We start from the raw sequence: 23,652 nt of genomic DNA on the forward strand, positions 1-23,652 counted from the left end.
ACAAACAATTTGTCCTCCCCCCTCCCACCGTGTTAATGGCAGATACCATTCATACAGCGGGGAAAATACACAATTTCCCCAGGTTGGGGAAATTGTGCTTTTCTCCTCCCCGCCCCACCAAAGGCCCTCACAACCCAAAATGGCTTATCATGTTGTGCGAACCCAGTCACTGACTCCAGGGTTTCAGGCAAAATTCATTCCTAGCCCCATGTGGGATGGAACCTCCACAATATCTCCCACCTTGCAGGTGACTGACGATGAGCTAATGAAAAGCCACACAATTTATATCTTGGATATCTAGGAGTACCTCGAGGGATTATGGAGAATTAATCTGGTTGATGCTTCTGTATCCCCATCCCCTTGCTTTTAGGGTTGTCTCTACATTGTGAGATTTGCCAGGGTTCTCAACTCACTTGTGCTGGAACCAAGGATACCTGTGTTAAGGAATTTGACAGATGTGCCACCATTCAAGCAGAGACCATATCGTGTAAGTGGGGAGAAAAAGTATCAATACTAGCCTGCACTTTACCTGAGCACGCAGGCAGAGTATAATGACCTAGAGCAGCCTTCCTCAACCTGGGGTGCTCCAGATGTGTTGGACTGCATCTCCTGACCTAGAGCTTCCAACTGAGAAATGAGTGGCTATCTTGTCCCTGGTGTTGCATTTGCTTAAAAGTCCTAGCAACACAGAATATTCAGTGAAATCAAGGAAGCACTAGCCGTTGCCTCATGCCAAGATAAATTACTAGCATTGGTAGCCTGAATGTTTAAAGTAGTTATGGTACTGTTGTTTCTACTATGAAAAAATTTGTTATTTATTTTTATTTATTTGTTTTTTAAAAAACGATAATTTCTATTCTGTTTTTAAGGGCAGAACCCTCTCAAAAACAGGAAGAAAGAATCATATACCGTAGGACAATGCTTGATTGTCCTATGGTATATAAGAATATAAGAGCTTTGCTCGTTCAGACAAAGGGTCAGTCTAGTCCAGCATTCTGTTCACACAGTGGCCAACTCACTTTCCATGGGAAATCCACCAGCAAGAGCATCCTCTCACCCATGATCCTGAGCAACTGGTGTATATAACTGGTAGCATGTCTGTCAGGACTTCTAGCCACAGGCAGGCTTAACTTCCATGAATTTGTCCAATTCTCTTTTAAAGCCATCCAAGTTGATGACCATCACTACATCTTGTGAAAGCGGATTCCATCGCTTGCCTATGTGCTACGCAGCCTTCCTCAACCTGGGGTGCTCCAGATGTGTTGGACTGTAGTCCAACACATCTGGAGCACCCCAGGTTGAGGAAGGCTGTGCTACAGGAAGACATATTTCCTTTTATCTGACATGAATGCCCCACCAATCAGCTTCTTGTAATGTTCCTGAGTTCTAGTATTACAGGAAAGGGAGAAAGATAACTTCCTATCCCCTTTTTCCACACCATACATATTTTTGAACACCTCTATCATGTCTCCCTTTACTCCCCCTTTTTCCTAAGCTAAACAGTCCCAGATGTTGTAACCCAGATGTTGCATGACAGTCCTCCATCTTAGTTAACCTCCCAGTTTTTTCCTCCATGCTCTCTCTCTCTCCAGCAGGACATAGCTTTTCACACCTAATCAGTTTCTGTTTGTTTCTTCCAGCCCATCACTTCAACAGTCCTTTCAAACAAAGGCGTAAGTAGAAAAAGAAATCTGTAACAGGTACTTTTGGTCTTTCTTTTGGAACAGTCTTCCTTTGATCACACCATTCAGATCCATGCTGTTTCCTTTGGCCCTTGTCCTTTTTCAAAGAAACAATGGCCCTGTTCAGAAGACACCTTAAACCATGGCTTTAACCACAGTGAATAATGCAAAAAGCCTTGTTCACCACAGTTAAAGCCATGGTTTAGGTGTCTTATGAAAAGGGACAATGATAAACTAATGTTGTGCCAAAAATCTCACACACAGTTCTTTCTCCTCGACTATTCTCATTCAATTTGATAGAAAGTAAATTGCTTTTGAAAAGAAATTCAAAGAAGAAAATTCCAGAGAAAATTCCATGTCTTGGGTTCAGGATTTTTGTATTTACGTTAAGGGATGTTGGGAGGAGCCATTTGGGGGTGGGTGAGATGGAGCTTGGGGAGCTTTCATTGTCTTGGGTCTCCGGACTTTGGTCCGTTTTCCACTAAGTGGCCTGACTTAGTCCGCCGCAAGCTGAGCCAGTTAACAGATTTTATGTTGTTGTTTTTAATTTGTGCAAATTACCACCACAGCTTTTGCAGAGCACGCGAATTGTGCCTGCAATTCGCACAAATTATGGTCAGAATTTGCACAAATCTCTGTTTACACAAGTTGCATCCCAACCAAACAAGACACATGTACACCCAGAAAAGTCACTGGGGTTTGGGGAAAATGCATGACTTGTAGAATCATAGAATAGTAGAGTTGGAAGGGGCCTATAAAGCCATCAGATCCAACCCCCTGCTCATGCAGGAAATACATGCAAAGTCGGGGAGTCCATGGAAATCCAGCAGCCTCTACAATCCTAGGCTTCCCACACTTAAATTAAAGCTCTGCAGAAAACATTAGGAATTATTCCTCCTGTACAGCTTTTCCATATCAAGAATGCATGCAGCCTGGGAGGCTGCAGAGTAATGGAGTGGTAAGGAATAGAAATAAAAGCACACACACAGCACCTTCAGCTGCCTTGTAGAAATTAGAGGATAGATTTTGGCAGAACGCTAGCTCCATCTCCTCCATGAACCTGAACACAATACTCCCCTCTGTAGCAAGAATGGGAAAGAATGGTGCCTGAAACCCAGGAGAATTAAGATCATCACCCAGGGCTGGGCAAAGCTGGTAATAGGCCCAGGCCAGATGGGAAATGAAGGCCCCATTTCAAACTGCTCATTAAGTATTTTTAATCAGTTCTAAATACATATTAACTAGAACGATTTATTAAAAAATAACGGAAAGCACTTTTATTCAAGATGTATATGAGGGCTCATCTACACCAAGCAGGATATTCCACTATGAAAGCGGTATGAAAGTGGTATATAAAAGGCAGAAGCCACACGACTGCTTTACGGTGATATTGAAGTGCACTGCAGGATCTACACTAGTGCTTTATAATGGTAATGAAGTGCACTGAGAACTGTTGGGGCACATGACACATCTACACCAACCAGGATATAACACTATGAAAGTGGTATAAAAGCAGTATATATGGTAAGTGTCATGGGCCCCAACAGTTGTCAGTACACTTCAATACCACTATAAAGCAGTAGTGTGGCTCCGGCCTTTTACATACCACTTTCATAGTGTAATATCTGCTTGGTGTAGATGAGCCCTAAGACATCACTTCTTCACATTCAGAAATGCTTTACATGCTTTTCTTTGGGCAAATTCATCATCAACAACAGAAAAATCAAGCAACTTTGCCCAGGGGGACTCGGAATGGGCCCCCTCAAAATCGTAGGCCCATGCCAACTGGCCCCACTGCCCACCCCCCTCTGCCCAGCCCTGTCATCATCTGGAGAAGAGAAAACGAGGCTTGCTGAAATTCAACATAAGGCAGTTATATATGCTCATGCAATGCTTACCCCAAATATCAATCAATCCTTTATTTACAGTCAATAGACCAGAAAAAGAAATGTACAGTTATTTCAAGCAAAAGGTCAATAAGATAACCTAAAAATAAAACATATCATTAGTAATACATTTTAATACATAAAAATCAAGGGTAAAAGGGAGTAAGATCAGAGCAAGGATGGGACATGTATTAACATTAGATCTTGAACAGAACATAGGAGGAAAATTCAAGCAATCATATGTGGTCTGAGGAGAATGGCCAGATTCAGAAACTTGGCAACCTGTATAGTAATTGATTTATTTTGGCCCTGGAGGAGGCTAACCATCAGGGTCTCTGGGGAGCGGCCAGGCAAAGCCTGTATAATAGGATGTATCAGCTCTTTTCTGATATCGTCATAGAATCTACAGAAAAACAGGACATGGGTAATGGTTTCTACTTCAATTTCGTTACAAGGGCAGCATCTTTTGCATAAAGGAATTTTTTTAAATCTACCTTCCATCAACCTGGAAGGAAGGGCATTAAATCTCGCCAAGGTAAAAGCCCTCCTATACTTGGGAATAGTCAACCAGCATAAATATGGAGGACCATCTTTATTAGTGTATCTAGTTAGGCCTAATGAGTATGGGGAGCATGGGCCACAGGCAGGTCCCTGTAGTTCCTGCCGGTCAATATCCGCTAATCGCTGTTTAACAATCGATTTAGCCTTTGCTAGGTCCATTACTAGCAGATGAGGAGGCGAGAGCCCGCTAGTGCAGATTTTTTCTTCAATCGAATACCCCACATGTTTGAGCCGTGTGTAATCCAGGGCTAGACCACCCCATGGAAGGGGAGCGAGAATCTAACACTTTTGCTTTTGTCCTCATTTGGACTTGTAAAACTTAAGGTTCTTCTCAAGCCAAATATGGAGGGGGGGGGGAGACATGTAAATGTTGGAAAGTTCTTATCAACATGAACTGAAATGAGATTCTCACCCATCTGCATTCCCAACATGGAAAGGACCATGTTATTGTAGCTGCATGTCATAGAGACTATTATTATTATTATTATTATTATTATTATTATTATTATTATTATTATTATTATCTAGCAAAAAAGCCCATCATATGACAGGTGTAGAGAAGCAGTCTAGTGAGGAAGTTAGTGGGTTTTTGACCCCTCTGCTAGGCTGGAAGCTCCTGGCAGTTATCTTTCTTTGGAACTTGGAACTCCCATAGAAGGCCGCAGTTCTGAGAAATGTCGCTAGATGGCGCCAGAGGGCAAAACCTAGAAGTGGCTTGGAGGCGCCCTCTGGCCTGCCATCTTGGAACTTCCCTAGATGGCAGTTATTTTTCTTGGAACTTCCACAGAAGGCCCTGTGAGCTCAGAATGTTTAATCATGCAAATAGGAGAGAATGCAGAGGCAGTGGATTGGCCTATAAGTGCAAATAGGCGAGAACATGCAAATAGGAGAGAAGGCAGAGGCAGTGGATTGTTGGCGATGTCAGCAGCAACCAGTAGGCCAATCCACTGCCTCTGCCTTCTCTCCTATTTGCATAAGTGGCTTGGAGGAGGCCTCTGGGCTTTTAGATAGAGATAGATAGATAGATAGATAGATAGATAGATAGATAGATAGAGGTGTCAAAGAAAAAAGGTAGCAACATTAATGAAGTGTTATCATAGTGGAATACACAGAAATTCAAAGGCAGACTCAAAATCCTGGGCCCAGGTGGATGTCACATTTGTTTTTTGTAAAACCTCAAGTTATTTTCCTCCCATCTTTGCAAATTTTGTTAAATTCTTCTGAAAACTGAAATAAGACTGTATTCAGAATATGTAAAACATTCTGTCACTTTTTTAAAAAAATCCTTACAGGGAAAGAGAGAATAGCTAAAGTGTGCATGCAATCCAGTAGCTGCTATGAAAACCACCTCATTCTTAATGTGGGCAGAGGAGTAACATTTTCGAGCAAGCTTTCCTGTTGCACGGAGGAGAATTGCGAAAAGCCTGTTCCCTACTGTACGTAATTCACTGATCAATCTCTCTCTCTCCCTGTCTTTCCCCCACTTCGTACCTTCTAGATTGACAGATAACCTGTGTTCTCTATGTTAAACTTAAGGTTGATGGCAAAAGCGGCAATAGCTCATTTTCTTTATTATTATTATTATTATTATTATTATTATTATTATTATTATTATTATTATTATTATTATCCCACCTTTTGCCCAATACTGGGCCTCGAAGTGGTCTTACAAAGTTTAAAATATACATTGTAAAACCTAGTTAAGGAAAAGGAAAGGAACCTCTTGTGCAAGCACTTGAGTCATTGCTGACTCCTAGAGGGATGCCTGCTTTCACTGATGTTTTCTTGGCCAACTTTGTAGCGGGGTGGTTTGCCATTGCCTTCCCCAGTCATGGTTAACTTTCCCCCAGCTAGCTGGGTACTCATTTTACCGACCTTGGAAGGATGGAAGGCTGAGTCGACCTGAGCCAGCTGCCTGAGAACCAGCTTCCGCTGGGATCGAACTTAGGCCTTGGAGAGTGTTTTAACTGCAGTAACTGCCGCTTACCACTCTGTGCCACACAAGGCTCTAAAACCTAGGAAAAGAAACATTAAAAAAAACATTTAAAATACACAACAAAATTATAAGTCATTAACATAGATGGAGGACCAAATTACTCTCCAAAGGCCTGCTGGAACAAACAAGTTTTAGCCTGCTTCCGAAAGCCCATCAAGGAGAGAGCCAGTCTAGCTTCCCCTGGAAGAGAGTTCCAAAGCACTGGAGCAGCCACCGAGAAGGCCCTGTCCCATGTTCCCACCAAGCTCACCTGTGACGATGGTGGGACTGAAAGAAGGACTTCTCCAGAAAATCTTAAAGCATGGGCAGGCTCATAAGGGAGAATACAGTCTTTCAAATAACCTGGACCCGAGCCATATGTATTCTCACTGAAATATGTAAAGAAACCTGAATGAGCTGTATTCATCTAAATGAAATAGGGTATTGCATTTTCCCCCTTTTCAAATTTCCTTCCAGCAGCTTCAGTGCTATATGGAAATAAGATGTTTTTACTCTTGGCTGGTTCTCTCTGCTTCTCCCAGTTTGCTGAGTTGAGTGAAAAGCCCATCAGATCTCCATAGACCTTTGAAGGAGTAGGGGATAGAGGCCATAGGAAGACCAAGGAAGGGGCTTGCTTGGCTAAACCATTCCCTAGTCATTTGATTTATTCATAAATTATATCAGTCAAACATTAACATAAACATGAAAAAGGTATTTCTATGCGTCCATCATACCAAACTTTCCCTAGGACATGTCTAGACCATGCCTTAGCCAGGGGATCACCCCAGGATCATCTCTGTGTGTCCACATCATGCACAGGGGATCCCGGGGGAAGGGAGGGATGGTCCCTCCATTTCCCTGGGATAACCAGGACAGCTTTTAGCCTGATTTTTCCCGAGGTCTCGGGATCATCCTGAGAACGTGGGAGGTGTGGGTGGCCATCCCAGTTTCATCCTGGCTCCTCATGAGTAAATGTGAAGAGTCAGGAACCAAGCACAGGGCACGGACCTCTTCAGGCGCTCTGTGCCCATTGGGGGTGAGAGGGGGGAGCACAATCAGGTGTGTTTTTTTTTTTTAAAAAAAAAAAACCTTACTTTTGCATTGGAGCATTCATGCGCTCACCTTCAGTAAAAAAAATAAATTAAAATGGCAGGTGCGACATCCCTCGTCCCTCCTGGGATGTCGCATGCGCCATCTGTCCAAAGGGGAGGATCTCACAATCAGAAAATCGTGAGATCCTCCCCCCTCCTTCTCGGAACGCCGGGAGGTGTAGACACGCCCCTAGTCTTCCTGGTCTCTCAGCACCACTTGAGTGTAATAGACAATGGCCCGCCGAAGTAGTTGATCAACGTAATTTTCCTGGCAGCGCTGTTTGTCTTCCAAGCCTGACAGTCTCGTCTTTCTCATAGTGCCACCTGTGAACAGGACAGCGAATGGGAAGAGGTGCAATGCGTGTCTTTCTTATCGGCATTCTTACCTTGCATGTTGGCGGAAACGGACGACTGCCTGCACTGGAGACCAGAACCATTGCCTTGAGATATCCGGGTGGGGAATCCATCCACATGCTGGCACTACTACAACCTTCGGTAATTCATTTCATATTCTCTCTCTCTCTCTCTCACACACACACACACTCTCTCTCTCTCTCACACACACACACACTTCAGAAACTTCAGTAAAGACAGAACACAACCACATAGACGCTTGTGTGGGTTTTCATATCGCATCCATAGTATGTCAATTGCATTGGCTGCCTATTTATTTCTAGATTCAATTTAAAATACAGTGATGTTTGTTTTTACTTCAAAGTTCTTAGGAGTGTTGAGCCAAGTTACTAGAAAGACTGTTTGAGCCCACATGAACTTGCCTGAATCCTGAATGGCCTTGGAGACCCTTCTTTATGGAACCTAAGAACATAAGAAGAGCCCTGCTGGATCAAACCAAGGGTCCATTGAGTCCAGCACTCTGTTCACACAGTGGCTAACCAGTTGTTGACCAGGGATCTACTAGCAGGACACAGCGCAACAGCACCCTCATGCCCATGTTCCCCAGCAACTGGTGCAGATAGGCTTACTGCCTCAAAAGCCATAAGAAAGCTTTGGCTATTGGGCAGTATAGAAATGTAATGAATAAATATATAAATAAACATCAGGGCCTGCTCCATTTGGAAACCTCCCCTGTCCCCAGGACTAACTGGTTCGGGACCACAATACCTGACAGAACGTCTCTTCTTACATGAACCTCCCCATACACTATGCTCAACATCTAAGGTCCTCCTCCGGGTGCCTACTCTTGAGGAAAGCTCAGAGGATAGCAACAAGGGAGAAGGCCTTCTCAGTGGTGCCCCCCCCCCAAATTATGGTATGATCTCCCCGACAAGGCCCATCTGGCACCCACATTACTATATTTTCTTCGCCAGGTCAAGACTTTTCTTTTCTCCCAGGCATTTAACAGTATATGCTGAGTTGTTGTTTTTTAATTGACCCCAGATCTATATTTAGGCCTGGCTGAGAGTTCACAGTGGTTTTAAACGTATGTTGTCCTCGTCTATGTCTGTTGTTTATGCTTTCAAATTTTGCATAGAATTGGACACTACAGTTTCCCTGATGTTGACTACCGTGTCTTCAATTGTTTCCACAATTGGATTGGGACCAAAGGAGGGCTGTATTTGGATCCTGGGCTTGAAGTCCCACACCCTGCCTGGGTGAAATGATAGGGATGTGTGAATCAGAAAAACCCAACGCTGCTGATGCTCTCCCAATGTCATCTCAAAAGTCCTTCTGACGCAAGTCCATAGCAATTTGTAAGCTTTGGGTACCACACCGAAGCCAGGTAATTCCCAAACAATTGATGGTTGCGGGAAAGAGAGTGGGGTCTGAGATAGGGGGTGCGGCCATCTGGAGAACATCAGTGGGCTGGATTGGGACCCCAGGAATGATAAAAATGCAAGACCACTTCCTCTGGTTCCTGGCTTCCCTCTCTCCTCTGAATGAATGCTTGGAGTCGGTAATGGGCTGGATGAGGAAAAACAAACTGAAGCTGAATCCAGACAAGACGGAGGTGCTTGCTGTCAAAGGCCGCAACACTCCCCCTGAAAGACTGTGATCGCAGCTTGGGGGTGCTTCTGGATCCGCCGCTCCAAATGACAGCCCCAGGAGTGCCTACTATCAGCTGATACGCCAGCTGCACCACTTTCTAGAATCAGAAGACCTAAAGACGGTAGTGCCCACACTGGTAACTTCGAGGCTCGACCTCTGCAATGCGCTCTACATAGGGCTACCTTTGTGCCTACTCTGGAAACTTCAACTAGTTCAAAATATGGCAGCCTGGCTGGTCACTGGTAAACTTAGGGGGGACGACATTACATCAGTTTTAATATCTCTTCACTGGCTGCCAATTAGTTTCTGAGCAAAATATAAAGTGTTGGTTATCACCTTTAAAGCCCTACATGGTTTGGGACCAGGCTACCTGCAGGATCGCCTTCTCCCGTACAATCTGCCCCGCACACTCAGGTCCTCTGGGAAGAATCTACTTCAGCTAGCAAAGACTAGATTAACAACTGTTACTCAGAGGACCTTCTCTTCTGCTGCTCCCAGACTGTGGAATGGCCTGCCGGAGGAGACTCCTCAACTTAACAGTCTACTAGCATTCAAGAAAGCTATAAAGACTGATATCTTCCGGCAGGCCTATCCAGTGGCATTTTAAGAAGTTTTTAGAATGTTTTTTTTAGGATGTTTTAACAATGTATATTATGTTAATTCAGTTTTATGTATTTTACTGTTTACTGTTGTTCCCTGCCTCGATCAAAATGGGGAGGCGGGTAAGAATTATTATTATTATTATTATTATTATTATTATTATTATTATTATTATTATTATTATTATTAGGTCTGGCCCTTGGTCAGATATCCAGTCACTGGTTCTCTGAGTGAGAAATAGAATTGGGAACATTGGTTGTCATTGACCGACTCTGGCCCGCTTATATTGGCTGCTTGGATGTTTCTGAGCCCAATTCAAGGTGCTGACATCCTGACCCTGTGGGCAGGGCCAGTGCTACCATTAGGTCAACTAGAGGGGATCTACACTACTGCTTTAAAGTGCTTTAAAGCGCTTTATAACAGTTTTGACAACTGTTGGGGCCCAGGACACACTGCATATACAGGTTTCAAAACGTTTTCAAAGTGCTTTAAAGCGCTTTAAAAGCAGTAGTATAGATTTGCCCAAGGCAGCCGCCTAAGGCACAGATCTCAGAAGAGTGCAGTACTGCCCTTTAAGGGTCATAGTTTTATACAAATTAGCTGTTCTAAGCTACAGTTCCCCTGATGTTGATTGGCGTGTCTTCAATTGTTTCCACAGGGCGTAGGATCAGAAGCACGAGGCTTACCATCAAGGGCTGTGTCAACAAGGCTTACTGTGATGGTTTTCACATGGGTTCTGTCTATGTTGGCACGCTCAACGTAATTGGGACAGGGAGTTGCAAGCTTGCGTCTGCACCAGCTACCACTGTGCCCGGATGGTTTGGACTTTCCCTGCTCACTGGGTTCCTGCTTGTGAAAATCCTTGCCTGATTTCCCTGCAGCACAAAGATCTGTGCAGCCTGCTTCTGTCGTTTCTCCTTGGCACTCCTCTGTGCCTCGTAGGCCATGTACAACTATATATTTACAGAGATTGAAGAGCTCAAATGACCTAGAGTACAAATGCTTTCATTTTCCATGTCCCACTTAGGTGAAATGGGGGGGGGGTGGAATTTCAGCTCAGTTTCAAGAAGATTTTCTCCCAATTTGCAAAGTTTTCCACATTTGGGACAAAAACATCCTCGAGATTTAAAAAGAAATATCCATTGTTTTGAAACTGAAACTGTCAGATACAGCTATCTGGTCTTTGTTCTTAAGATTCTGCATCAGCTAGAATGAATATCAAAGCTCAAGGAAGGTAGCTGTGAGTCTGAAAGGTTAACAAGTGGTGGCAGGGGAACCATTTGAGAAAAGAACACTTCCTTCAGAACGTGGAAAGCGTGCTGAAATGAGGAGGATGAAAAGACACACAAAGGAAACGCAAGCAAGAAATGAGAAATGCAAAAATATATATATATTGAGGAGCATCTCATTAAAACATCAAGGCCAACAAAAGTCAGACCGGTCCTGTGATATATTACTTCAACATTTGCTGGACTGTTAAAAGTAGAGATGTTGGAGGAATCCATCTGGGGTGGTGATTTTCCCTTGGTTTCTCCCTGCCCCCAGACTTTGATCTGTTTTCCACTACAGTGCCTGAATCAATCCACCCTACAGCCACAGTTTATGGCATTTGTCCAAACTACAGCCAGACTTTGCTCAAATTAGGCACATTGCAACCAAGATTCATGTAAATCTGTATTTTCTCAAGGGATGGGCGAACTCACCCCTGTCTGCACCGCCCCCCACTTGCCAGATCTGTGCTGGCTGCCCAATCCTGCGCTCACCACACGTGGCCTCCTGATCCCTCGCCAAACCGCTGCTTTGCATAAAAATGGCAGCTCAGTTTCCTTCGTAAAGGGTCATTTATGCAAAGAGTGGCCGCATGGTGACCATTTATGCGGCATTACAGGAGTAAATGTTCAGTAGAGAAAGATTATCCCTTCTGTCTCCACTAGCCACCTTCCGAAAATGCACCTCCTTGATGCAATTAGGGATTTTACAAGACCCCATTCACTCCTATGGAGGCTTTTAAATAGTGTGGGAAGGGGAACAGTGGAACTCACCTATTTCTGACCAGTGATCAGAGAGATAGAGCAAGGAAACTGGCAGCAGATGGGGAACACACATGCCAAAGACTCCCTGCATCCCTGGTATACAAGTTAGGGATGCTTTAAGGTGGTTCCTGCATTAAGCAGGGGGTTGGACTCAATGGCCTTATAGGCCCCTTCCAACTCTACTATTCTATGATTCTATAAGTGCTGCCTCAAGAGGTAGTGATCATAATTACACATCAAGGCTTTTCTCCACTATAAAAGACTTCAACTAAAATAAAACTCCGTACAAAGCAGGATGGTTTAAAAGAGGCTTTTTTTAATGAATTTGACTCTAGGAAAAACTTATCAATCAATCAATCAATCAATCAATCAATCAATCAATCAATCAGTGTGGGAGTTAAGAGCCAAGCCTTCAAATGAGAGGTTATCAAATAAGACAGGCTATTTCAATAAGAAGGATGGTGATGACATTCTGGGTTGGAGAAGTCAACTGGTTATGGAGCTTAGGTGGAAATCTTGGATGCTGGAATGCACTTTTGCTTAGACATCGCTACACCCAGGTGTGCAAAGTTCTTGATACCTGCTGCAGACATGGCACAGAAAGCCTCAGTAGCACAGGCCTTGACACCAAATTCTGTGGTTAAAAATACTGCAGAAATAACAAAGATGGTGGTCAGCATGAAACTTTCAATGGATATCTCTCAGCCCAATAGAGTTGCCACCGCAGTTCTCCTCAAGTGAAATTAGGAGGAGGCAAAGCATCCGAGGACTTTTGAGGGAGAAGCTACTATGTAGATAAAAGGAGGGTTGCTCTGTGTCAGGGTTGATGAATCTCTTTCAGCCCAGTGGTGGGCGGGACAGAAAGCAAAAGGGGGCTGGGCCAAGGGAAAAAGAGGGCAGGGCCTAAATGCGATAAATACCAGCATGTTTTAGCTTAAGATTCATACTTCCAGTAACTAAGCTAGGATGACCATATGTATCTGGTCAAGGCGCCAGGGCTCCTGCAGCTTTAACTCTCGTGATGAAGAGGGAACTTCACCAGGTGCTGCATGCATACAAATGACACCTGCTGAAATTCCCTTTTTTATACAACTATTAAAGATACAGGTGCCCTGTCCTTTCTATATGGTCACCCTTACTAAGCCCTAGCAGAGGTCAGCATTTCAAACTTTTAGAAGGGGGGGCATATATACAGAAACTGGGAGACCAACTAAATGATTGTCAGTCAGAGGAGAGGCATGAAGCCAGGGAAAGAGGGCCCCAAATGGCCCAGACTGGAAATTCTGGAAAGCTAAATTTAGCCGCTGGGCCTGAGGTTCTTCTGCAGTGCTGCATTATCTGCATTACTCTGCATTCATTGGAGGAAGAACAGGATAGAAATGCTGTGTTGAAAACATTGGATTCTTACTTCCTGTAAAATTCCCTGCGAGTTCAGTACACTGGTTCTGCGATCCGACACAGGGAACAGACTCTGCATGACATTTAGATGAGAACACTCCAGCGCATCCAGGACAGTGGTACCCATTGGGTTTGGTGTCTGGTGGTGGCAGCACTGAAAATTAAAGGATCTAGGATCAAATATCAACTTTCAATGTTGGAACAAATGGGGCGGGGATATGGAAGAAAGAACCTTTTGATGAAGGGCAGAAAAGATGCTAGATAGATACCTACCTACCTACATACATACATATGACGTGACAACTGATTATGGTGCCCTTAAGGAAGTATAGACTAAGGGCATAGGTAGACCAGCCAATATCCTGGGGATCACCCTGAGATCATCCCTGTGTGTCCATATGACGCACAGGGCATCCCGGGAACAGGGAGGGATGATCCTGCCCTTGCCCCGGGATATCGGCAAGCCCTTTTTTCCTCCTTTTCCCATGATCTTTCGATGATCCTGGCTCCTCGCGAGTAACCATGAGGACCCAGAACCCAGTCGTGCTCTGTGCCCCATGCCCGGCTCCCAGCATCTCACAGTTACTCATGAGGAGCCAGGATCATCCCAAGACCAAAGAAAAACCAGGAAAAAAGGACCTGCCAATATCCCGGGGCAAGGTCTCCCTGCTCCCGGGATGCCATTGGGGGTGGGATGGGGGGAGCATGAGGGGGGCTTTAAAAAAAACTTTTGGTGTGCTCCTTTCCCTTTAAGAAAAATGAATTCAAAATGGTGGCTACAATGTCGCATGCTGCGTGTAGACCAGGGTGACGATCTCGTGATCATAAAATCACAAGATCGTCGCCCTAAATTCCCTCGTCTAGCCATGGCCTAAATCTCCATTACCCCTGAGAAGCTACAGAGAATCAGCACAGCTCAGGATTTGGCCGTGGGGGAGAGAACATACTACTCAGAAAGTTCTGTTGAGTTGGGCACCAACATCTCTTAACGGATTGAAGCCCTAGTGGACCACCCTATAGGGCAGGTTCACTTCCGGTTCCCTGCTTCATTCTATGGTTAGGAAAATACAACTTTCCTAGGGATGGTTGAGAAGTCCATTTGGTTGACATTTTAATATGAACTGACCTTATTTGCACTTCCCAAATGGAGATGCACCAACTGGAATGTCGAGAATGTGGATAGGGAGACATTTTTTCTCCCTCTCTCAAAATACTAGAACCCAATGGGGTCATTCCATGAAGCTAATTGGTGGGAAATTTGGGACAAATAAAAGGAAGTACTTGTTGACACAGCTCATAGTTAAACTGTGAGTTAAACCATACACTACCATAAACCATACACTAATATACACTACCATAGTTAAACCATACACTACTATAAGATGTAGTGATGGCTCCAATTCGGATGGCTTTGAAAAGAGTTTAGACAAATTCCTGGAGAAAGATATCAATGGCTACTAGCCCTGATGGTTACGTGCTACCTCCAGTATCTGAGGCAGTAAGCCTGTGTGCACCAGTTGCTGGGGAACATGGATAGGAGGGTGCTGGTGCACCTGTGTCCTGCTTGTGGGTTCCTGGTCAACAGCTGGTTGGCCACTGTGTGAACAGAATGCTGGACTAGATGGACCCTTGGTCTGATCCAGCATGGAACTTCTTATATTCTTATGGAATGTGATTCTTATGGAATTTGCACCTCTTTGCACTTCACGATGCAGCTCTCTGATCAGAAATGTTTTACAAACCATCAAATATAGGAGAAATGCAGACAAAAAAATCATACGTTTTTTCATGTATTTCTCCCATTGTATTTCTCTATGCATTTCTGCTCGTAAAAAATGAGAGGATGTTACAAGATCACTAGATTCAGGCTATCACCACACAGATTTCTAGACCTTCTGAATATACATACCAGGACTCAAAATGTTATTACACTCATCCCCAATGCAGCAGACCCTTCTTGATCTCAGATAAAATCCTCTTCCTAAATTTGCTTCAGCCACATCATGTTTGCAAGTGCTGGATTTGCTACATCCCTTGTTTATGAATCTCAATGTTGTAGGAACTGTGTGGACAAGAAAGAGGAAAGAAGTCTTCTATTAAAACTTGAGGGCAACTGGAGTCCTTGGAATCAAGGTACCTGTGCTTCTTATGACTGTTCAATTAATACAAGGACACATTTCCTTATATATCTATTAGGGGTGTGCACGGAACCCCCGCTCCGCCCCGCGGGCCGATCCGAAAATTTCGGATCGGCCCGCTCTGCGCCGCTCCACCCATACTCCGCTCCTCTTTGCTGCGGAGCTCCGGCTCCAAATCGGAGCTCCACAGTGGAGGGGAGTGGCACCAGGTAAGGCCGGGAGAGGAGGGCGGGAGGATTACCGGGCCCTGCTGCCATCGCCGCCCGTGCGGCGATGGCGGCAGAGCCCGGTAAGGGACCAAGGGGGAGGGGGGCCTTACCTGCCTCTGTCCGCGGTCTGTCGGCGTCTTCAATTGAGCCCGCAGTTCAACCAGGAAGTCTGGGCCGCAACCGCGGGCTCAATTGAAGACGCCGACGGACCGCGGATGGAGGCAGGTAAGGGAGAGGAGGGCCGGGGGGGGGGGTTACCGGGCCCTGCCGCTGTCGCCTCATGGGCGACAGCGACAGGTCCCAGTAAACCTCACTTACCTTTCCGGCGGAGCTCCGGATCGAGGCGAAGGATCCGCCTTCACCTCGATCCACTTCTCCACGCTCCGCCGGCCCCCCAATCCTCTTCGCCTCCGCCTTAAGGGCAGGCGAAGCCCCCCGCTCCGCTTCTAATTCGCCAGAGCACATCGCTAATATCTATAACACGTTTAGTAAAAAAGGCTGTACAGCAATGTGAATATTTTTTTAAAAGAAAATGAATAAGAAGTACATACGCTATTGCTGGAACACACCAAGCTTAGGGCCATGTATACTCTGTATTAAATAAATACATACCTAGGCCGTGAAAAATAGGACTCTGTAGCCTGTATGCATCAGGCAAATCCAGAGGATTAAACCAGGTTTGCTTATTTAAACACTTTATTGCATAATTCTCCCTGTTTTGCTGTCATGGCATGGGACAAGGAACTCAACAAGATAATTAAACTAGGGTGGCCATATGAAAAGGAGGACAGGGCTCCTGTGTGTTGCAATGAAAAGGGAATTTCAGCAAGTGTCAGTTGTACACATGAAGCACCGGGTGAAATTCCCTCTTCATCACAACAGTTAAAGCTGCAGGGCCTATGCTAGAGTGACCAGATACAAAAGAGGGCCGAGCTTCTGCAGCTGTAACTGTTGTGATGAAGAAGGGACTGCATGCACACAAATGACACCTGCTGAAATTCCCTTGTCTATACAACTGATAAAGATACAGGGCCCCTGTCTAGCTTTTCATGTGGTCACCCTAAGCACTGCACCTGACTGCCACAAAGTAGATCTGGGGAATGTCTAGATCATGCCTTATCCCAGGGATCACCGCAGTATCATCCCTGTGTGTCCACATAATGCACAGGGGATCCCGGGAGCAGGGAGGGATGAGCCCTCCATTTCCCCAGGATTACCGGGATGGCTTTAATCCTGACATTTCCAATGATCTCGGGATCATCCCAAGACTGCGGGAGGTGTGAGAGGCCATCCTGGTTTCATCCCGGCTCCTCATGAGTAAACACAAGGGGATGGGAACTGGGCATGGGGCATGGAGCTCCTCAGGCACTCCGTGCCCATTGGGGTGAGGTGGGAGAGTGAAGTCCTCCTTCCTCCCTGGACGTCACGTGCCATGTGTGGACTGAGGAGGGGGTGTCTCATGATCAGAAAATTGCGAGATCCTCCCCGCTCCCTCCTGGAATGCTGGGAGGTCTAGACATGCCCCCAGTCTTCTGAGATTTCATGCCCCATACAGTCAGGGCCATGCTTTCAACCATGAGGACTGGAATTATTATGGCCTCAATGGGGGAGGAGGGAATGGGGTTTGTAAATGAATGGTGAGATTCCCCAAAGTGTAGTTGGCAGGTAAAAGAAGCACCACTGAACAGATAATGAATTAGAAACTAGCTCTGGTGCTGCTGAAAATGGTAAAAATCTTTAATAATTCTTATTCATATGCAAAATGCTCGACTTTTCAGGTTAGTTGTAATCCTTCCTCAGGGGGTGACGCTGGAGACAGGCTGCTGAAAAACCTGTTCCTGTATGTTGGATATTCTCTGGAGCCCTTTTCTTCAGCAGCCTGACTCTAGCGTCACCTCCTGAGGAAGGATTACAACTAATCTGAAACGTCAAGCATTTTGCATATGAATAAAAATTATTAAAGATTTTAACCATTTTCAGCAGCACCAGAGCGAGATTCCCCAAAGCCCAAATGCCAAATAGCACAAATACACCAAACCAAGACATCTAGTTGAGAATTCCCTTGGGAACTGCTACTGGATTGAGGATGTGTAAAACTCACAAGCCTGACACAAAGAGGATGTCTCCAGCACCTGAGGACTCAAAGTTATACTTCATCTAAACATCGAAGATGCATTCAACTTTCCAGGGCTAAATAAATTAACGCAACAATAACCTCAAGGCTACCCTATCCAAACTGTAGCACTCTTGCTACTTAATCTAGGGTGGCTAGGCCTCTCTCTTTTTGTACGTTAGATATTAGCACATCATTCTCAAAGGCACGTACGCTGTGTGAACTCCTTCAGTTGGATTATGCATGTGTCTTCATCAGCGTCGCAAGTAATCATATCACCACTACAACTGCTTCCATGACCAATGCAAGAAGGACACTCAAGACAGGTGCCTGGAGAAGAAAGACACAAAAGTATTTCAAGCAGTTTTGTCATAGAATAACATCCTTGGGTTCAAATATTATGCAATTGATATGCCTTCATCACAAACCTGTAGGTGGTTATTCTTTTATCGTTTGTCTGTGATTAAAGGCGGATCCCCTCCCCAAGGAGCATAGATTTGTGGGTGATATTTGTGGTGGAGAGAACCAAGAAAGGCAGAGGTTGCAAACCAGTAGAGAGGGGGAGAATGAATTGGTAGAAACAAGGGAGGTAAGGGAGGAAGGTGAGTAGATGTCATGAACCTGGAGTCCTGAAATGAGCTGCACATAGACGCAGTGGTGCTGATGGAAGAAACACCAGGGGCAAAACACCGCCACTGAACCAGAGCTTCCCAAGCCCAAGATACCAGAGATCAGTGCAGGCCGAGTTCTAGGCAGGAACTTGTTGAGATGTGGTGGCATTCAAGGCTCTAGGATGAGACCTGCCCTCTTAAGACTATCAACTTTTCAAGAAGGAAGTAGAGCCTGAGAGGGGGGATGTGGATATCAAGGCATCAGTCTGGTCTCAAGGGTTTTCACAGCAAGTGACTCACAAAGAGCTTTCCTTGGTACTGTGATGATTGTCTCCTTCCTCAATCATGTCTTGAGGGTTCCCTTTCAGGATCATAGTATGGCAGCAAAACAACAGAGGCCTCATCTACACCAAGCAGGATATTGCACTATGAAAGCAGTATATAAAAGGCAGGAGCCACGCTACTGCTCTATGGAGGCAATGAAGTGCATTGACAACTGCTGAGACCCACATGAGGCAAGCCTGGGTTTAATGGCTGGTGTAGACATGCCCTAGGTCTGCCATTCTTCTATCTGATATTTTACATCCACACCATGCAGTTCATCTCAAACTCCCTCCCACAAACAACAACAATAACAACAACAACAAAACCCTGGCAACAACTTTTTTAAAAACAACAACAACAACAAAATACTGGTGAGCAGAAGCTAGACAACCATCTGTTTCAGTTAGGGATGTATGCAAATGTTGTCCCAGTTCACAAATCACTCAAACATGCCCCAATTCCCAATCCCAAATGCAAATAGGAGCCTGACAAAATGCCTCTCCTGACATGAACCTACCCGTACACTGCGCTCAACATCTAAGGTCCTCCTCTGAGTGCCTACTCTGAGGGACGCTCGGAGGATGGCAACAAGGGAGAGGGCCTTTTCAGTGGTGGCCCACCAATTATGGAATGATCTCCCTGATGAGGCTCGCCTGGCACCAACATTGTTATCTTTTCGGCACCTTTCTCTTCTCCCAGGCATTTAACAGCATTTAGCAACATATGCTAAGTTTGTTTGTTTTTAATGGACCACAGAACTGTCGTTGTTTAAAATGGATACTGTTTTACACTGTTGTTTTTATATTTTGATGGTTTTAAATTTGTATAGTTTTTAATGTTCACTGTTTTAATTTTTGTAAACTGCCCAGAGAACTTCGCCTATAGGGCGGTATATAAAGTAAATAAATAAATAAATAAATAAATACATTTCTCTGAATAGGTTCACAAATTCCTGAAACTGCCTTTACATTTGCAAAATGTGTACTTGAAAAATGCCTAACTTTCTCAAAATGCACAGCTTTCACCCAAGTAGGTAATGATCTCAAAATGCACAACTTTCTTCAAATGCACAATTTTCTTATTTGCGCAAAATGAACAGCAATCCTGAACACACATTCAAATCAAGCAGTGAGCGAAAGTTGGGAGAATCTTGGTGAGCTTGAACATTGGTCATTCACCCATCCCTAGTTGAAAATGATCTGGCTCTGGGTTTCCTGCATTGAGTGAGGGGGGCACAAACTAGTCCTATAAGAACCCCTCCAACTCTATGATTCCTTTACCATAGGTGCTGCTCATGGATGCCCATCATGGGGAAATCAGCCCTTTTCAGGCTCACCGGATTTCCCCAGCACTCCCCCTCCAGCTCAGTTTGCATTTGGGAGCTGAACCACAGGCTTTTTCCTGAAATCTGGAACTTCTTCTCAGTCTCCCCCTCCCACCCCGCCACAAATTGCACTTTACCCAAATTACTGCCGAAATTTGCAGAAACCTCACAAATTGCAGCTGCAATTCGCCCGTTGCTATTTCCAGGGCGTGGGGAGAGAAAATCTACTAGCTGGCCCAAGTTAATGGGATCAAGTGGGACCAGCTTGTGGGGAGCCAAGCCAAAGTCCAGGGGACTGATAAAGTGGTATGAAAGTGGTATATAAGGCAGGAGCCACACCAAGCAGGATATAGCACCATGAAAGTGGTATATGGTATACGGTATGTGTCATGGGCCCCAACACTTGTCAGTGCACTTCAATACCTCTATAAAGCAGTAGTCTGACTCTTGCCTCTTATATACTGCTTTCATACCACTTTCAGAGTTCTTGATGTAGATCGGGCCCAAGTTGGACCAGCTTGTGGGGAGCCAAGCCAAAGTCCAGGGGACTGAGCTGCTGAAAGCTCAGTGATCACCACCTGGATGGATATCTACAGCGTCCACATGCTTCTTCACTTGTTCCTTCACAGAATCTGGGGCAACTCCTCTTATTGCTAAATGAAATTTCCTCACCTGTAGCTAGGAGAGCACCAAGGAGACAGCAGGCCAGGAAAAACCGCATGGTGAATCACCAAAGATGCACAAGGCTGGGGCTGAAGGCTGGAGCCTGGGCAGAGGTGCCTAAAAGAGACATCAGAAATCAATTTGTGTTATTTGTTCAATATTATCATTTGCTTGCTTGCAATGCAGGCTCCACATGTTTCCAAGGAATGAAGGCATGATGCAGAGTTACGCCAGTACATTGTAGTTTCAAGAGTCTCTTGACACAAAGCATGGATTCCACAAGTTTGTGCAAAAGAATAAAGGAATAATGTCCGTATCCTGCAGAATATGAACTGAATAAGCAGAATCAGCAGTCTTGCTGGGGGGAAAAATCAAAGTGGGATTTGATAAGTTTACAGGAAGCCATTTAATTCAAACACTTTGAAATGTCAGAACAAGGGTTGTTGTTGTTGTTACTACTACTATTATTATTTCTTACCCGCCTCTCCATTTTGATCAAGGCGGGGAACAATAGTAAGTATAAAATACATAAAATACTGATTAAAAACATAGTATACATAGTTAAAACATCCTAAAACACATCCTAAAACACTTCCTAAAAGCATCCTAAGATTCCACTGGAATTTCACTGCATCAAGTTTAAAGTTTTGGCCGATTTGCAGGAGACCTGGTTTCAAATCTTACTTCAGGATACAGTTCTCCCTTGTGTCCTTCAAGCAGTGATCTGTTGTCCTAACCTGCATATCAAAAGGCTGTGAGTTTTGCAGGATAAAATGAAGGGGGAAACTCTGCATGTCACTCTGAATTTCACAGAGGAAAACCAAAATACAAATGTATAAAGTCATATCATCCAGTAGCAGAAGTTGGGTTTTCTATATTGTGGTGTTCCACTCTCCTGAGAAGAAAGGGTGTGCTTACCAAGACCGTCACGCAGCGGTAGCAATCTGCTTTTTCCTGACGTTACTGGGTAGACTGAATGGATGTACACCACTTTCTCCCTTGCCCAACACTTTGGGGCATTGTGTCTTGACTTTTTATAGTAGGACTATGTTGTCATATTTTGGCCTTCCTTCAGCTATCCATCAGCCAACTGGGGAAGGTTCCCTTGACTGAACCAAAGAGCAAACAGATAAACCAGTTCTGGGTGGACATTTTCAAGGTGAGTGTGAGGCAATGGGGAAGAAGAGGGCAAATGGGAGAGAAAACTCCATGGCATGCTCATGTTTCTGGGGCAATTTGTGAAATAGTCCAGCTTTGTCTGGCCTCATTTACAAAACTGCAGAAATACCTTAGCAATGTGCAAAAAATCACCTGAGAAATTCTCAGTATAGCTTTTGCTTCCCTCAAAACCTCTCAGATCTCTCTCTGTCTCTCTCTGTCTCTCTCTTCCCCCTCTCTCCCCACCCCCACCCCTACCCCTTTGCAGGAGAATAGCCTAGTTCTATTCAACTTTCATTCCAGGCAAAAGACAGGTGATATTTGTTGAAGCCCCAGACTTTTTTGAAGACTAATATATACACAGAGCGGAGGGGTGTCTTTGTGTATATGTGAGAATCCATATGTGTATGTAGTTATGAATTTATTTATGACAATATGTGTATCAATGTGACTATGGCCAGATCTACACCAAACAGGATATAGCACTATGAAAGTGGGATGAAAGTAGGACTGTTTGCTTCTGCCTCTCCTCCTCTGTGCCTGCCTCAGAGGGTCGGTTTGTGCGTGTCTTGCTTTGACTCAGGGCATTAGTCCTTCCTCGTCATGAAAAGGCAGCTGCATTGCTGCTGTGCTCACCCTGTTTAAGATTTCTGGAAGTTCTGCGTGTTCATTTTGGAAGTCTTTAAACTGAGAGGAAGATTCGTATTTAGGTTTATCTGTAAATATTCCCAAAAAATCAGGGCATGATTGGATTTCCTTTGAAATGGGCATGAATAAGGATCCATGTGGAAGCTCTCATGATGCCATGTTGCATGTGTGCATCTGGAAAAAGGACAGAGATACATGCATTTTTGTAAATGGGGGAATCTTTTAAATATTCCTCAAAAATCAGGGCACGATCAGATTTCCTTCGAAATGGACATGACTAAGGATCTATTTAGAAGCTATCATGGTGCCCATTTTCATGTTTCTAACTTAAAAACTAAAAAAGTTACAGGTGTTTGACATTTTCCATACAAGTCTATGGGGGGGGGAGCAGAGCTTTGATCCAGATCCAGAGCTCCGCCACAGAGCAGAGCAGAGGTGGATCATCTCAGGGTGAAGGACAAGATCATGCCTTCACCATACAAAAGCCTCAAAGGGAGCTTGCGTGGCCCAACGAGCATGGGTGCCCACCCCTAGCAGATTGGGCATGAGTGAGTTGATAACCAAAACCATAGAATCATAGAATAGTTGAGTTGGAAGGGGCCTATAAAGCCATTGAGTCCAACCCCCTGCTCATTGTGACAATCTAGTTCCCTATTCTGCTAAGCACCTCGTGTATTATATTTATTCATCAACCATAAGTGTCTATAAACATGCATCATCATGGCTTGGTAACCTTAGCAAAAGTTTGGTATCCTGCTGAAAAAAATGGTTTGCACTCCCCCCCACCACCACCACTCCCCACAGGAAGGGTGGCAGAATATGAGAAATTTCTTCCAGTTTGGTTTTTATCAGGATCTTACCCAGTTTAGACATTCTGGACTGAACATGAACTCGAACACAATTTGCAGTCAAAGTCCTTAAATTTCTGAGCTTGCAATATGATTTATGGAAATCCCCCCTCCCGCCACCCCCCCCCCAAAAAAAAAATTCAGCAGCATGCATACATTGGGAAAATGTGCATCAAATGCACATTTCTGAAAGATATTCACCAATACACTTTAATCAATGGGAGAAGGATGCATACATTTCAGAGATGCACAGAATTGGTGCATAAGTTTTCTGATGTCTATGAAGTTTATCTTAGCATAAGCGAAGCCATGTTTGATCAATCTGATTAATCTAAATGGTAAGGTCAGATGTTGGACACTGCTAAATACCTGAGCAACAGTCT

The 23,652-nt window shown here is 44.6% G+C and overlaps 1 protein-coding gene across 1 annotated transcript; it reads right to left on the reverse strand.

Moving 5' to 3' along the window:
- Nucleotides 1–12,131: 12,131 nt before the first annotated feature.
- Nucleotides 12,132–21,640, reverse strand: LOC134408067 (phospholipase A2 inhibitor gamma subunit B-like). The gene is made up of 6 exons (XM_063140139.1): nt 21,534–21,640; nt 20,625–20,732; nt 17,907–18,023; nt 15,143–15,295; nt 13,244–13,387; nt 12,132–12,484 (listed from the first exon to the last, which is right to left on the reverse strand). The coding sequence occupies exons 2-6, from the start codon at nt 20,671–20,673 to the stop codon at nt 12,339–12,341; spliced, it is 609 nt and encodes a 202-aa protein (XP_062996209.1). The 5' UTR covers nt 20,674–20,732; nt 21,534–21,640; the 3' UTR covers nt 12,132–12,338.
- Nucleotides 21,641–23,652: the final 2,012 nt, after the last annotated feature.

The sequence above is a fragment of the Elgaria multicarinata genome, chromosome 13 (genome assembly GCF_023053635.1).
Source record: "Elgaria multicarinata webbii isolate HBS135686 ecotype San Diego chromosome 13, rElgMul1.1.pri, whole genome shotgun sequence".
NCBI lineage: Eukaryota > Metazoa > Chordata > Lepidosauria > Squamata > Anguidae > Elgaria > Elgaria multicarinata.